Source organism: Portunus trituberculatus, chromosome 19 (genome assembly GCF_017591435.1).
Source record: "Portunus trituberculatus isolate SZX2019 chromosome 19, ASM1759143v1, whole genome shotgun sequence".
NCBI lineage: Eukaryota > Metazoa > Arthropoda > Malacostraca > Decapoda > Portunidae > Portunus > Portunus trituberculatus.
The window spans coordinates 8,912,731-8,927,730 of NC_059273.1; the positions used below are offsets into that span (position 1 = coordinate 8,912,731).

The 15,000-nt window shown below is 43.8% G+C and overlaps 2 protein-coding genes across 2 annotated transcripts in view; one reads left to right on the forward strand and one right to left on the reverse strand.

Moving 5' to 3' along the window:
- Window positions 1-15,000, reverse strand: part of LOC123506216 — a 40,356-nt gene that overhangs the window by 12,783 nt on the left and 12,573 nt on the right. The window contains exon 2 of the mRNA XM_045258140.1: window positions 7,798-8,405. Coding sequence (XP_045114075.1) covers window positions 7,798-8,397 — 600 coding nt within the window. The 5' untranslated portion in view covers window positions 8,398-8,405. The remainder of the gene's footprint in view (window positions 1-7,797; window positions 8,406-15,000) is intronic.
- The window catches only part of LOC123506217, a 103,331-nt gene continuing 100,840 nt past the window's right edge, over window positions 12,510-15,000 (forward strand). The window contains exon 1 of the transcript XR_006675381.1: window positions 12,510-12,630. The gene's annotated coding sequence lies outside the window, so the exon portion shown is untranslated. The remainder of the gene's footprint in view (window positions 12,631-15,000) is intronic.

Sequence of the window (15,000 nt, forward strand, 5' to 3'; positions counted from 1 at the left end):
TTCTTCTTCTTCTTCTCCTTCTTCGTCTTTCTTTATTCTCCTCCTGTCTTCATCTCATACTTCTCGCTCCTTATCTCTTTTTGCCGTTACACTTTTACTCCTCCTCCTTTTCCTCCTCCTCCTCCTCCTCCTCCTCCTCCTCCTCCTCCTCCTCCTCCTCCTCCTCCTCCCATAAGGCAAGGCAGTGTGAGCGTGAGAAGGTGAATCTTGTAAACCGGACTAAATTTTACCTCTTATGATCCGGAATGTGTGTGTGTGTGTGTGTGTGTGTGTGTGTGTGTGTGTGTGTGTGTGTGTGTGTGTTGGTAGTGTACGAGTAGGAATTTTTGTTTTGTTTTTATTTTTATTTTTTTGTTTATCTTGTATGTGTGTGTGTTTGTGTGTGGTGGTGGTGGTGGTGGTGGTGGTGGCAGCGGTGGCTTTGGTGGCAATGTTAGTTGTCGTGGGCGGTGGTGGTGGTGGTGACATCTAACTGATAGTGCTGGTGGTGGTGACTGATACTGGTGGTGGTGGTGGTGGTGGTGGTGGTAGTGGTGGTGGCGGCGGCGGCGACACAAGGTTAAGGTTTAGCAGGACAAACTGGTTCTCTTGACTCGATATTTTACCCCATGGCTCCTTCCTCCCCCTCCTCCTCCTCCTCCTCCTCCTCCTCCTCCTCCTCCTCCTCCTCCACAACCTCTCCCGGTCAACTCTCCACTTCTTTACTCACCCCCCATCTTGTCTTACTTCCTCTCTCCCTCCTCCTCTCCCTCCTCCTCTCCCTCTCACACATTCCTTCAACCCCCCACAGCTTCCCCACCTCCCCACCACCTCCTCCCACCACCACGTAAGCATTCTGGACTGTTCTGGGGAGAGAGGTGGGTGGAAAGGAGAAGGGGAGGGGAAGGGAGGGGAGTTACTGGCGCCATGGTGGGGATGGGGGAGGGGAAGTGATGAGGAAGGGGGAGGGGGGTAGGTGTGTGTTGCATGTAGTTTAGACTCACCCATCCACTTCATCTATCTCTTCTTTACTCTCACCTCTTCCTCTTCTTTTGCTCTTTTACTCTCACCTCTTACTTTCTTCGTCCTCTTGATTTTACTCTTACTAGTTTTTTTTTATGTATGAGAGAGAGAGAGAGAGAGAGAGAGAGAGAGAGAGAGAGAGAGAGAGAGAGAGAGAGAGAGAGAGTAAAACAATAAAAAAAAAACTAAAGCAGCATTACAAAAATTGCTAAAAAAAGGGTAAGGTAAGTAATCAGGTGGTAACAAAAGCACCTGCCAGGTAATCTTTGTTCCTAGACTCCACCTGGCCGGGAGGAAATGATCAGTAAAGACACAGGTAGGCAGGTGAGAGCCCCCATTTATTAAATCACCTGCTACTTCCTGTTCACTTCGATTATACGGCGTGTGACGGTCACGTGTTTGGGAGAGAGAGAGAGAGGAGAGAGAGAGGGTATGGGTGGGAAAGATGACGAATGGGGGTGAGGGGGAGAAGGAAGAGGGGAGAAGGGTATGGGCGGGAAAAGATAAATGAGGGAGAGGGAAGGAAAATGTGAGAGGCTGTGTGGGAAAATGCGAATGAGGAAGAGAGAGAGAGAGAGAGAGAGAGAGAGAGAGAGAGAGAGAGAGAGAGAGAGAGAGAGAGAGAGAGAGAGAGAGAGAGAGAGAGGATGGGAAATACCTTCTGTGTCACATAAATTATATTACATAGATTATTCCGTTCATTCCTTTCTGATCTCGTGTTTTCCTCTTAACTTTCTCCCTGTGTCCTTCGCACCATCACCACCACCACCACCACCACCACCACCACCACCACCACCACCACCACCACCACTACGTGACATTAAAGGAGGGAGAAACAGGAGTAACGAGCCACTGATGCCGTCACTCCTGCCTCCTTCACGTCCATTACGTAAGAGTAACGGGAGGAGGAGGAGGAGGAGGAGGAGGAGGAGGAGGAGGAGGAGGAGGAGGAAGACACACAAGGCGGGAGAGGAGAGAGTACTTACCTGTCAAGATGAACTAATTGGCTACGTGGAAGGTTAAATAGAAGAGTGAGTGTATGTATGTATGTATGTATGTATCTCTCTCTCTCTCTCTCTCTCTCTCTCTCTCTCTCTCTCTCTCTCTCTCTCTCTCTCTCTCTCAGGTGGACAGGACGGCAGGTGCAATTGAGTCTCGTCGGGAAATACCTGAGTAATTCGTTCTCTGTCGGTGAATACGCTGAGTGGGTGAGTCAGGTTAGCCTTTTTTGTACCTGGTGGTGAGTTACTTGCGCTTGCTCAGGTGTGGACGGACTGACAGGTGGACGGATGGATGGGTGGAGAGATGGAAGGATAGTGAAGAGGGATGGTTGGAAGGATACTGAAGGGGGAAAAAGTAAGGTAGAATAGGAAAGAATAGGTAATAAAAGTAGGTAGAAAAGAGAGAAGCATAAAAGATAGAAGAATAAACTAATATGGTAAAGATAGATGGATAGAATGATAAAGGAGGGATAAATGGAAGGATAATGAAGAGAAAAAGAAAAGTAGAATAGGAGAAAATAACGAATAGATAAGAAAAAGTAATGAGAGGAAAAATAGAGAATAAAGAATCTAATATGTATGGGATGGAGGAATAGATAGATAGATAGAAGAATAGATGAGGGGTGGATTGAAGGAAAATGAAGAAAGGAAAGGTAGGATAGGAGAAAATAACGAATAAACAAAAATAAACAGATAAAAATGAGAGGAAAAATAGAGAATAAAGGAGAAACTATAATATCTATCGGATGGAGGGAAATAGAGATAGATGGAATAATAAATAAGGGATAAATGGAAGGATAATGAAGATAAAATAGAAGAAAGTAACAAATAGACAAGAAAGAGATAAAAATGAGAAAAAAAAAATAGAGAATAAAGAAGAAACTATAATATCTATCGGACTGAGGAAATAATAGATAAATAGACAAATAGATAGATAAATTATGAATCTATTTTTACTTGATCTGTTTTTTTAATGGCGCCGTGTTACCTTTTCTCTAATTAATGCTCCGGAAATGAGTTAAAGGAGACACAGGTGAATGGGTGATGGGTGGATAGGGCAGGTGTGAGTGCTGACTTGCGTGATGTATGGGTGGATGAATAGGGAAATGGGTGAACGGGTGATTGTGGCGTTAACTCTTTTAGTACTAAGACGCATTTTTACCACGAGTTTTGCGTGTGATTAGACGATTTTATTTACGTTAGGAAGGGTTCATAGAGGTCAGAAGATTGATGGCCACAGTGTTCACTATTTTAATCCCCTACATGAGTTTCTGAAGCTGTATAAAATCACCAAATAGTCACCAGAATGAATATAGAAACGCGTCATGGTACTCAAGGGGTTAATGATGATAGTAGTAGTAGCAGTGGCAGTAGTAGCAGTAATAGTAGTAGCAGTTGTTTTAGTCTCACTTTCTAGCTATCAAACAATCAATCAATCTATCTATCTATCTATCTATCTATCTATCTATCTATCTATCTATCTATCTATCTATCTATCTATCTATTTATTAAAGCGAGATGGAGACAGGGCAGTGAAAGGAACGGGGGGGCAGGGGGAGAGAGGCAAGGTCATTTCAAAGGGGGAGGAGTGGAGGGGGTGATTTCCGGTACACCTGTGCATTAGTAATTATGGCCCCTCACCTGTGGGTCCTAGCTCGGTGAGGGAAGGATGGGGAGGAAGAAAAGGAAAGGTGAGGAAAGGTAAGAGGAATAGGTTATGGGAATGGAGGAAAAGAAAGAAAAGAGGAGGAATGGGTAGGTGACAGGGGAGAGATTGTGGAGGAAAGGATAGGGAAAGGGAAAGAGAGATGGAGGGAGGTAGATGTGGAGGGAAGATAGGAGAGATGGGGAGAATATAGGAAAGTTGGAAAGAAGATGAGCATGTGGAGAGATTTGGTAAAGGAGGGATTATTATTATTATTATTATTATTATTATTATTATTATTATTATTATTATTATTATTATTATTATTATTATTATTACTGGTAGCATAGTTATCGTTGGTGGTGGTGGTGGTGGTGGCTGATTAATGAAAGTAGAGTCAATTAACCTTTTTTTCTCACGCTTATTAATGTCATTACTTGTTTTCATGAAGGTTAATTGAGGTGCTGTGATAACGAAGGTGGTGGTGGTGGTGGTGGTGGTGGTGGTAGTGGTTGGGGAGGAAGAGGGGAAGAGAAAGACGGAGAGGAGGAAGAGGAGAAGTAATGGTGACAGCTGTGTTGGCTGCCTGTAAGAGGCGTACTAGTGTGATATAAGTAGGAAAGTAAGCAAGTAAGAATAGGAAGAAGGCCACGACAGTATCAGAAAGGAGAGAAGAGAAATAAAAGAAAGAAATGGAGAAGCGAATAAGAATAATGGGATAAGAGATGAAAGACAAAAAAACTCCAAACATCAAAAATATCTTTAATTCTCTCTCACTTCACTCTTCTCTCCTCCACACCTTGCCATCACTTCATTCCTCTCTCCTCCATGTCTTCCCATCACTTCATTCCTCTCACCTCCATGTCTTGCCATCACTTCATTCCTCTCACCTCCATGTCTTGCCATCACTTCATTCCTCTCACCTCCATGTCTTCCCATCACTTCATTCCTCTCACCTCCATGTCTTGCCATCACTTCATTCCTCTCACCTCCATGTCTTCCCATCACTTCATTCCTCTCACCTTCACATCTTCCCATCACTTCATTCCTCTCACTTTCATATCTTGCCATACTTTCCTGATTTATACTTCACCTTATCTTTCCCTTTCATTCCTCTATTCATTTCTCACCTTCTTTCTTTCCTTCCTTCTCAGTTCTCTTTTTACTTCCACTCACCTTCACTTTTACTCATCATCATCACCATTTTCTTTCCCTTTCTCACATTGACTCATTATATTTTATGGCCTGTCTTGGTGAGGGGACGGTCGCTGGTCGTGGTGGTGGTGGTGGTGGTGGTGGTGTGGTGGTGGGATGATCTCAAGGGCGAAACGGTTACGGAATTCCTACCAAGCTTAACCTTAAATGCAGGTAATTTTTTCTCTTTTTTTTTCATCCATTTTAATCCAGGCCAAATTAAGATTAGGTATTGTACGTGTGCCTCGGTTTGTGCTTGTTAATTATTGGTGTAATTGTTGTTATTGTTGCTCTGTGTGGCTTAGAAATGATAGGGAGAGCTTTTATTTTTTTATTTTTCCTTTTTATTTTCGTTTTTCTTTTTTTTCCTTTGTCTTTTTTCCGTGGCGTGGTGCAATTTCCTTGTTTTGATCCGTTGGAATTTAAGTGTGGGGGAAATAAAATGATTAGTGTTTTAACGCCCCGTGTGTTTGTTATTTTACTTCTCTTTCCTTTTTTTTCTTTGTCGTTGTTGGTGTGTTTGGTTTCCTGTTTCTTATCTTGCTCAGGAAATTAGTCTGTTTTTCACTGTAATGCTTTATGCTTTATGTTTTCACTTTGTTTGTTTTTCTCTACATATTTATTTGTATTTTCTAATGGTAAAGCATAAAAAATAACTGTTTCGTATTTACTATTCCTTATTTATCGCGTGTATGTTTTGCTTGTCTAATTTTCTCACCTTGCTCGCTTGAAATGCCCAACACAACCTGACAGCATTATAAGGAAAGACTAGTGTATGATTCTCTCCCTACCATTTTTCTTTAAGTTTGTTCTCCTTGGCTTCCTACCTTGTTCGTCTCAAATGTCTCTATATTCCCAACACAACCTGCCAGCAATATAAGGAAAGACTTGTGTATAATTTCCTTCTCAATATTTTTTCTTTAAGTTTGTTTTCGTGCCTCGCCTCCATTTAATAATTTTTCTCAGGTAAGCGGGGACAAAACGCACCTGAATTTACGCCTGCACGTCAGACACAGTTGCAAAATTGTTGTCTTTTGAGGACCGACTTCCATTAGCACCTTGAGGAAAGATTGGTGATAAAGGAAGAAGAGGAGGAGGAGGAGGAGGAGGAGGAGGAGGACGAGCAGGAGGAGGTGTAAATACTGTTATCGCTTCTGATGAACGGAACAGATACTTTACCGAGGAGGAGGAGGAGGAAGAGGAGGAGGAGGACGAGAATAAGATAGAAACGAAAGAGGAGGAGGAAATAAATAAAAAAAATGGAAAAGGAAGATGACGACAACAGGAAAAAGAGAGAAGAAAAAGAAAGAAATGAAGAAGGAAAACGAAGAATAAAAGAAGAAAAGAAGGAGGAGGAGGAGGAGGAGGAGGAGGAAAATGAAGAGGAGGAAGAGTAGGAGGTGTTATCTGAGTGCGTGTGTGTCTGAGCGAGGCTGCCTGAGCAAGAAGCAAAGTACAGGGTGAGGCAGAAGTCAATTTAGTGAGTTTGTGTTATGGAGGAGCTAGTGTTGGCAAGAATGTTCAGTTGTGCTCTTTTTGTTGCGTCACCCTGTCCTTCTTTTGCGTCTTAGAGAGAGAGAGAGAGAGAGAGAGAGAGAGAGAGAGAGAGAGAGGATGAATCAATTATCTAACCTCCATAATGACCTTCTCTCTCTCTCTCTCTCTCTCTCTCTCTCTCTCTCTCTCTCTCTCTCTCTCTCTCTCTCTCTCTCTCTCTCTCTCTCTCTCTCTCTCTCTCTCTCTCTCTCTCACAGTGAAATAAAAAAGAAAGACGAAACACAAAGGTAGTAATGCCACTGTGACGCAATAGATTCACACACACACACACACACACACACACACACACACACACACACACACACACACACACACACACACACACACACGAGACAAGTGATTAAATTACCGTCATTATGCATTACCCACACTCTCTCTCTCTCTCTCTCTCTCTCTCTCTCTCTCTCTCTCTCTCTCTCTCTCTCTCTCTCTCTCTCTCTCTCTCTCTCTCTCTCTCTCTCTCTCTCTCTCTCGCGGTGGACAGGTAATTGACTGATTAATTCAAGGTGAGACAGGTACAGGTGGCTTTATATGGTCTGTGTGTTTACTTGTCACCTGTCACCTGCTGCAGTGTGTGGGCGGGAGGGTGTCTCAGGTGGAAGGCACATGGACAGGTGGAGGCGTCAGGATATTAGTTCAAAGGTGTTAGTTCTGGATTGATACCTGGATTGGCAGCGAGAAAGGGAGAGCGTTTTGTTTCATGTTTCTTTTTGTTTCGATTGTGTTGGAAGGGACCTTGAGGGGAATCAAAGAGGTGTGAGATACTTTGAGGAGGAGGAGGAGGAGGAGGAGGAAAATGAGATAGTTTGAAGAGGAGGAAGAGGAGGAAAATGAGATAGTGTAAGGAAGAGGAGGAGGAAAAATGAGATAGTTTAAGGAGGAGGAAGATGAGGAAAATGAGATAGTGTGAGGAGGAGGAAGAGGAGGAGGAGAAAATGAGATACTGTGAGGAGAGGAGGAGGAGGAGGAGGAGGAGGAAAATGAGATAGTTTGAGGAGGTGGTGGAGGAGATGAAGGAGGAGGTGGTGGTGGTAGAATAATGAGGAGGGCAAGGACGAGAGCAGAAAAAAAAATAAGAAAAAATAACGTCACTGATATAACGACGAAGGTGAAGGAGGATCTTGAAGAAGTGAAGGAGAGAATAGAGGTACCTGAAGGAGGAGGAGGAGGAGGAGAAGAAGAAGAAGAAGAAGAAGAAGAAGAAGAAGAAGAAGAAGAAGAAGAAGAAGAATATAACGAAACTACAAAGAAAATTTAAGATCCAAAGAAAAAAAACAGCAGCACACTTGTTGTACCCGAAGAGATTATGATTACAGAGAGAGAGAGAGAGAGAGAGAGAGAGAGAGAGAGAGAGAGAGAGAGATACTGAAAACAAGACAAAACAAGACACAAGCTTACCATCGTAGGATCCACAAGGGAGGAGGTAGAGGAGGACCTGGAGGGCGTGAGGGAGAGGATGGAGGTACTGGAGGAGTGTAGGCTGCAGGACTCCGAGGACTTGAGGACCTTTCTTATGGGCTGGCCTGTGTGGGGGGGCAGGTCATCTGGGGGGCGGTGACCTGCTCGGCGTGGCAAGGTCGAAGGACGCACTAGATCCTTCTTTGTCACTTCCGGGGAACTTGTATCCTGAAGGACTTTTGTGCAGGGTTTCTTGGATCCTTCACCGCACTCTTGAACCTTTTCTTGTGAATCCTCAGTGGTAGGACCCTTGCAGGACTCTTGGGACACCTCAACATCCTTCTCAGGGACCTCGCCGCCCTTGGAATCCTTGACATGGTTGAGGACTTTCTTTGGAGCCTCAGGGGAGCTTGTGTCACTTCCATAGGACCCCGGAGAGCTGAGACTCCTTCTGAGGACTTCTGGGGAGCTGATGGAGTCCTCGTCGTCCTCCCCATGGGTTCTGCAGGAGGCTGAGTCACAAGGACGCGTCTGTAGGCTACTGCTGGAGGCGCGGGCGAGGGACGTGGTGGAGCGGTACTGTCCCACGTGTTTCAACATCTCGCCGCCTGTGGAAGAGAGGAAAGCGTGTGAGTGAGTGACGTGAGTGCGTGAGTGAGTGAGTATGTGATTAAATGAGTAAGGGAGTGTGTGAGTGAGTGAGTTTGTGAGTGAATGAATGAGTTAGTAAGTGATTGAGTGAGTGAGTGTGTGAGTGTGTGAGTGAGTGAGTGAGTGGGTGTGTAAGTGAATGAATGAAGGAGTGAGTGAATGAGTGTGTGAGTGAGTGAATGAGTGAGTGAGTGAGTGAGTGAATGAGTAAGGGAGTGTGCGAGTGAAGGAGTGAGTGTGTGAGTGAATGAATGAAGGAGTGAGTGAATGAGTGAATGAGTGAGTGAGAAAGTGAGTGAATGAGTGAGTGAGTGAATCAGTGAGTGAGTGAGGGAGTGAAGGAGGGAAGATGAAAATATGTGCAATAAAGGAGTGAGTGATTTTTCGTTCTCTTTTCTAAACATTTTAAACACTTCATTATATTTGTCTTATATAAATGCTTTTTTTTTTTTTTTGAATGATAGGAAAGGGACACAAATATCCCTTTACAAGCTATACAACCTTTATGAACAATGCTGTTAAGTAAAAAAAAAAACATTTAACCAACAGGAAAAGGAAAGAAAATGTAATACGCATTTACGTATATACACATTACAGGTACATAGGTGTGTATGTATGCAAATAAACACACCTACATCTATATACAGTTTAGACTTACATTCATATCCTCCTCCTCCTCCTCCTCCTCCTCCTCCTCCTCCTCCTCCTCCTCCTCCTCCTCCTAGCAATCAGTTAAATATCAAAAGGTCTGCTGCAGTTTGTTCTTCCTTTGTGTGTTTTTGTGTTTTGTTCCTCCTCCTCCTCCTCCTCCTCCTCCTCCTCCTCCTCCTCCTCCTCCTCCTCCTCCTCCTCCTCCTCCTCCTCCATCGTTGTTGTCATTATTAACGTTATCATTATAGTTTTTGTCTTCATTCCTTTCTACGTTTTACCACTTCCTCTCCTCCTCCTCCTCCTCCTCCTCCTCCTCCTCCTCCTCCTCCTCCTCCTCCTCCTCCTCCTCCTGCCACCGCTCCGTCACCTGGTGTAATTAGAGCAGGTATCCCGTCAGAGGAAGGTGTGCTAATCAGTATTACCTGTTTCACTCTGCTGACTTTCTCTTTTTTTTCCCACATGCTCATTTTTCATTTCGTTTTTTTGTTTTGTTTATCGTTATTCTCTCTCTCTCTCTCTCTCTCTCTCTCTCTCTCTCTCTCTCTCTCTCTCTCTCTCTCTCTCTCTCTCTCTCTCTCTCTCTCTCTCTCTCTCTCTCTTTCTTTCTTTCTTTGTGTTTTTTGTGTTGAAATTGATTTATTTTGCTAATTTACACACACACACACACACACACACACACACACACACACACACACACACACACACACACACACACACACACACACACACACACACACACACACAGTCACCTATTTTTTCCCTTCACTTATACCATTTTGACCTTTATTTCCCCCGACCCTAAAGATGAAAGTCTCTTGTTTCCCTTCACGCCTCATCAGTTTATGAGGAAATTACCCTTACTATTTCTCCTCCTCCTCCCTTCCTCCTCCTCCTCTTTCCTCCTCTTCCCTCCTCTTCCTCTTCCTTCTCTTCTTCTTTTTATTTCTTCCTTCTCTTATATTTTTTGTTTTTATCTTTTGTTTACCTTTTAATTCTTGTTTTGTTCCTCTTTTTTTTTTTTTTTTATATATTTTTCTCCTCCTCCTCCTCCTCCTCCTCCTCCTCCTCCCAATTAGCACGTCTTCCTTTCCTCCCATACATCTATCTCGCCATCTTTCCTCCTCTGCGGTTTCTTTCCCTCCCTTCCTTTCCTCCATCTTCCCTCCCTCCTTTCCTCCTCCTTCTCCTCCTCCTCCTCCTCCTCCTCCTCCTCCTCCTCCTCCTCCTCCTCCTCCTCCTCCTCCTCCTCCTCCTCTTTCATTAGTGTTTCCTTATTACCGTCTCCATCTTAATCTTACTTTTTAATTGCCTCTATGAAATTGGTCACGAGAAAGGAAGGAAGTATGGAGGGAGGGAAGGAAGGAGGGAGGAGTGCAGAGGAAGAATGGAGGGAAAGGGAGGGAAGGAGGGAAGGAGGGAGGGAGAAAGGGAGGTAATGAAGGAAGGGAAGTAGACGGAAGTAATTAGATCAGAAAGTTGTTGTTGTCGTTGTTGTTGTTTTAGTGGTGGTGGTGGTGGTGGTGGTGGTGGTGGTGGTGGTGGTGGTGAAAGTCAATCTTGAAATGATGATGAAAAGCATTTTTAGATGATGAACTGAAAGCACACACACACACACACACACACACACACACACACACACACACACACACACACACAGAGAGAGAGAGAGAGAGAGAGAGAGAGAGAGAGAGAGAGACCAGGGGGGGGTGAGGTCATGTTATCTCCGGGTCACGTTTGCGCGGCGACACACTCCAGCCCGCGCGACCTGCAAGCTGCGAGAAGATTCGGTTCCGGTGTGATTCGGTAAACGGCTGATCCGGTTCTGAGTTAATGCAGTTTCGGTTCAGGGCTGAGTGAGTTAAATAGGATCTTTAAGAGGTTCGGGTTCCGGATTCATTCAGTTTTGGTGTTTCGAAACGGTTTTGGTTTTGAATGGTTTGGTTTGGTTAGTTTTGAATTGATTCGGTTTATGGGACGTGGTGTGATGCGGTGGTGGTGGTGGTGGTGGTGGTAAGTAGTAGTAGTAGTAGTAGCAGTAACAGTATTAGTATTAGTAATATTATTATTATTATTTGTAGTGGTAGTAGTATTAATAGTATAAGTACTAGTATTAGTGGTAGTAGTAGTCTCTCTCTCTCTCTCTCTCTCTCTCTCTCTCTCTCTCTCTCTCTCTCTCTCTCTCTCTCTCTCTCTCTCTCTCTCTCTCTCTCTCTCTCTCTCTCTCTCTCTCTCTCCTACCCTTCCTCCCTCTCTCTTTCCTTCCATCTATTTTCCATCCCTCCTTCCCAACCTTCCCAGCAACGAAAAGAATCAAGCTAGGTACACTCATTCAGCGCCGCACCTGCCCGACTCTCACCTCCCACCCAGATAGACATGCTTCTGAGACGATTGGTTGTGCCAGCGACGGGGAAACGAGCAGAGAAATAGAGGACTTCCTGCAACGTTGATGAATGATGATAGGTGGATGAAAGTGGGTGTGAGTGTGTGTCAGGTGAGCTTGGTGGATGTGAGTGAATGGGTGAGTGGGTGGATGAGTATAGGATAGTGGGAAATTCTTGTGGTTATCATTTGGAGTGGATCTGTTTGTCACGATGGATGAGTGGATGTCATATGGAAGGTATATGGATGGAGAGAGGTGGAAAGTCAAAAATAAGTGGATGACTTTGAATGGTTAATGAGTGAAGGGTGGATGAGTGGATGAATAGTGGATGAGAAATAGATGAGTGAATGTGTGAAAAATATTGGGTAATGGAAGGAAAAATGGATGACGGATGGATGAGAGAGAGAGAGAGAGAGAGAGAGAGAGAGAGGGAAATCAAAGTAATGAAGAACCGAAAGAGAAAGGAGAGAAATGAGTGAATGTGGAATGATTACTCACACACAGACACAGACAGACAGACATACAAGACAGACAGACCCACCCAATCGATGACGAGAAAGCGAAAGTAAACTGCTAATGAAGGAAAGTATGAAAAGGAAGCGATGAAAAAAAGTAAACAGAGATGAAGACAAAGGAACGAAAGAGAGACAGATCATAAACACAAATCAGGTTAATTGAGAAGCAAATCATGTGAGAAAATAAGTGAAATTAATAAAGGATGGTGTGTATGATAATTAGGAGAGAGAGAGAGAGAGAGAGAGAGAGAGAGAGAGAGAGAGAGAGAGAGGAAAGCAGGAAACAGGTAGACTTAACAGAGGATCAGACAGTTAAAATAGAGAGCAAGTGTTTACTGTTTTGGGGATTAACTATCTCTCTCTCTCTCTCTCTCTCTCTCTGGCTCACTTTCCCACGCTGGTCTTCACGGGAGTCAAATTCACTTTCATCCAACTGAGACCAAAGACCAATGAACCACAGAGTAAGAACGAGCTAACCCACAGATACCCTAAGACCTTTTTTTCTCCCCACAGAGCCACGGATCACCACCCTAGAGATCCTGCGGGGCTTGAGGGGTCGTTGGTGTACTCGGGGCGCCCTCCAGGGATAGACCTTATTGTGAGTCTGTGAAAGGACCTCGCCTTGTGCCGCCTTGGGTAAGTGAGTGAACAAATTGTTTATTCTGCTCCTAACTGCCTGTAATCTTGTGTAGGAGGAGAAGGAGGAAGAGGAGGAGGAGGATTTGGCAGTAGGGAGTGGGAAATGAGATGTAAAAGGAGATGGAAGGATGCTGTGTTGTGTTGGAGGAGGAGGAGGAGGAGGAGGAGGAGGAGGAGGAGGAGGAGGAGGAGGAGGAGGAGATAGAAGAACAGAAGGAGGAAGGGAACGAAAGATGAGGAATGTTGTGTTGTGGGAGGAAAGAAGAGGAAGAGAACATAAGGAATGGGACGAAGGAGGGAGAAGGAGGAGGAAAAAGATAAGAAATAGGAGATAAGATACTGATTGTGGGAGGAAGAAGAAAGAATAGAAAGAATAGGAAGAAGAGATGAGAAGCTGGAAATGAAAAGAAGGGGTCTGAAATCTGAAGGAAATGGAAGTAATAGGAAGAGAAATGAAGGGATGCTTGATTGTGAGAGGAAGAAAAGAAGGATGAGAAGGAAGAGGATGTTGGAAATAAGACGAAGAGAGAAGGGAAGGAAGGCTGGCTTGTAAGTAAAAAAGAGAGGAGGAGGAGGAGGAGGAGGAGGAGGAGGAGGAGGAGGAGGAGGAGGAGGAGGAGGACGAAGCATGTAAGAATAAAAAGAGGAGGAGATGGTGGGAGACAAGGCTTTTAAGAGTAGAAAAAAGGAGAAAGAGGAGGAGGAGGAGGAGGAGGAGGAAACTGAAGATGAAATGGAAAGGAAGATGAAGAGATGTTGAGAGATAGAAGGAGGAGGAGGAAGAAGAGAAAGAGAAACGATGAAAAGAGATGAGGGATACAAAACATTCTTAAAAACCCATGAAATTTCAATTATAGCCTTTGAATGTTGTGGATGTGTACTGAAACACTGAATAGCAGGAAAGGAAGAGAGTATATGTATTGAAAAAAAAAAAAAAAACTGAGAGGAAGGGAGTGAGATACAACAGAAAGGCGTTTATTAGAAGAGAAAAAAAGAAGAAAATGGAGAGAAATATCGATTAGGAAGAAGAGAAGAGGATGTTTTAATAGGTGGTGAAGGGAGGGAGGTGGAGGGCCGGGTGGAAGGGAAGGAAAGGAGCATTGAAGGAGGGAGAAATGGTAACAAGACCTCTCCTTTATTCATGTTTTCCCTCCACTTAGGATTTCAAAATTTTCTTTCATTTCTTAATACTTCCTCCTTCTTCCCTCCTTCCTTCATCTACCCTCCTTCTCTCCTCTCCTTCCCTCTTTCCTCCTTCTCTCCCTCCCTCCTTCCATCTTCCCTCCTTCCCTCTCTCTGCATGAATCGACTGAGAAAGAGGAAATATTTGAAGAGAGAGAGAGAGAGAGAGAGAGAGAGAGAGAGAGAGAGAGAGAGAGAGAGAGAGAGACAGACGACACTTCACCCCTCTCCCCCCTCTCTGCTTCACGCTCTCCTTCCCCTCCCCAGTAGACAAAGGGCCACAGGAGAGCCGAAGATAACTTGAGGACAAAATAGAAAACCAAATTTACTCCAAAAAGGACCAATTTGTTCAAGGGTCTGCTTTGAGGAACCTTTTTTGGGGAGAGTGGGTGGGGAGGGAGGGTTTGAGGAGGAAGAGGAGGGGGGGAAGGTAGCGGGCAGGCTTTTGAAGATAACCCCCTCTCTCCTCCATCCCCCTTTCATCTCTACTTTCTCTCTTTTATTTATTTTTTTCCCTCTCCCATTTTCCGAGCGACAAACGGACTGACAGATAGAGAGACAGACACAGGCGCGGTAGTTGATGTCTCTCTCTCTCTCTCTCTCTCTCTCTCTCTCTCTCTCTCTCTCTCTCTCTCTCTGTTTTTCATGTTTTGGTTATTAATTTGTTTTTAATCTTTTTTTTGTGTTTTTGTTCACTTGTTCTTTTATTTTTCTTATTTTCCTTTTATTTTTCTTATTTATATTTTTTTATTATTTTCTATTGTGATTTTTGTGTTTTTTGTTCACTTGTTCTGTTTTTTTTTATTTACTTTCCTTTATATTTTTTTCAACTTTTTTTTGCAGATAGTTTACCTTATGATATCTCAAACGCAGATTACATTCAACATTTTTCATTATCTTCATGTGACCTTATTCCCAGTATTAGGATCAGCCGCTCGATTTAATTTCTTCCATCTATTTCTGTTCATTACATCCTCTTTTAGTCGTAATTTATTCATGTCACGCTTCGCTTCAGCTTTCATATACCTCATTATATATTTCAACCCTTTTAGTACCGGGACGCATTTTTACCATGAGTTTTAGGTATGATTAGATGATTTTATTGACATTAGGAAGGGTGTATGGAGGGCAGAAGATTACTGGTCAGAGTTTTCACCATTTTAATCCTTCACATAAGTTTCTGAA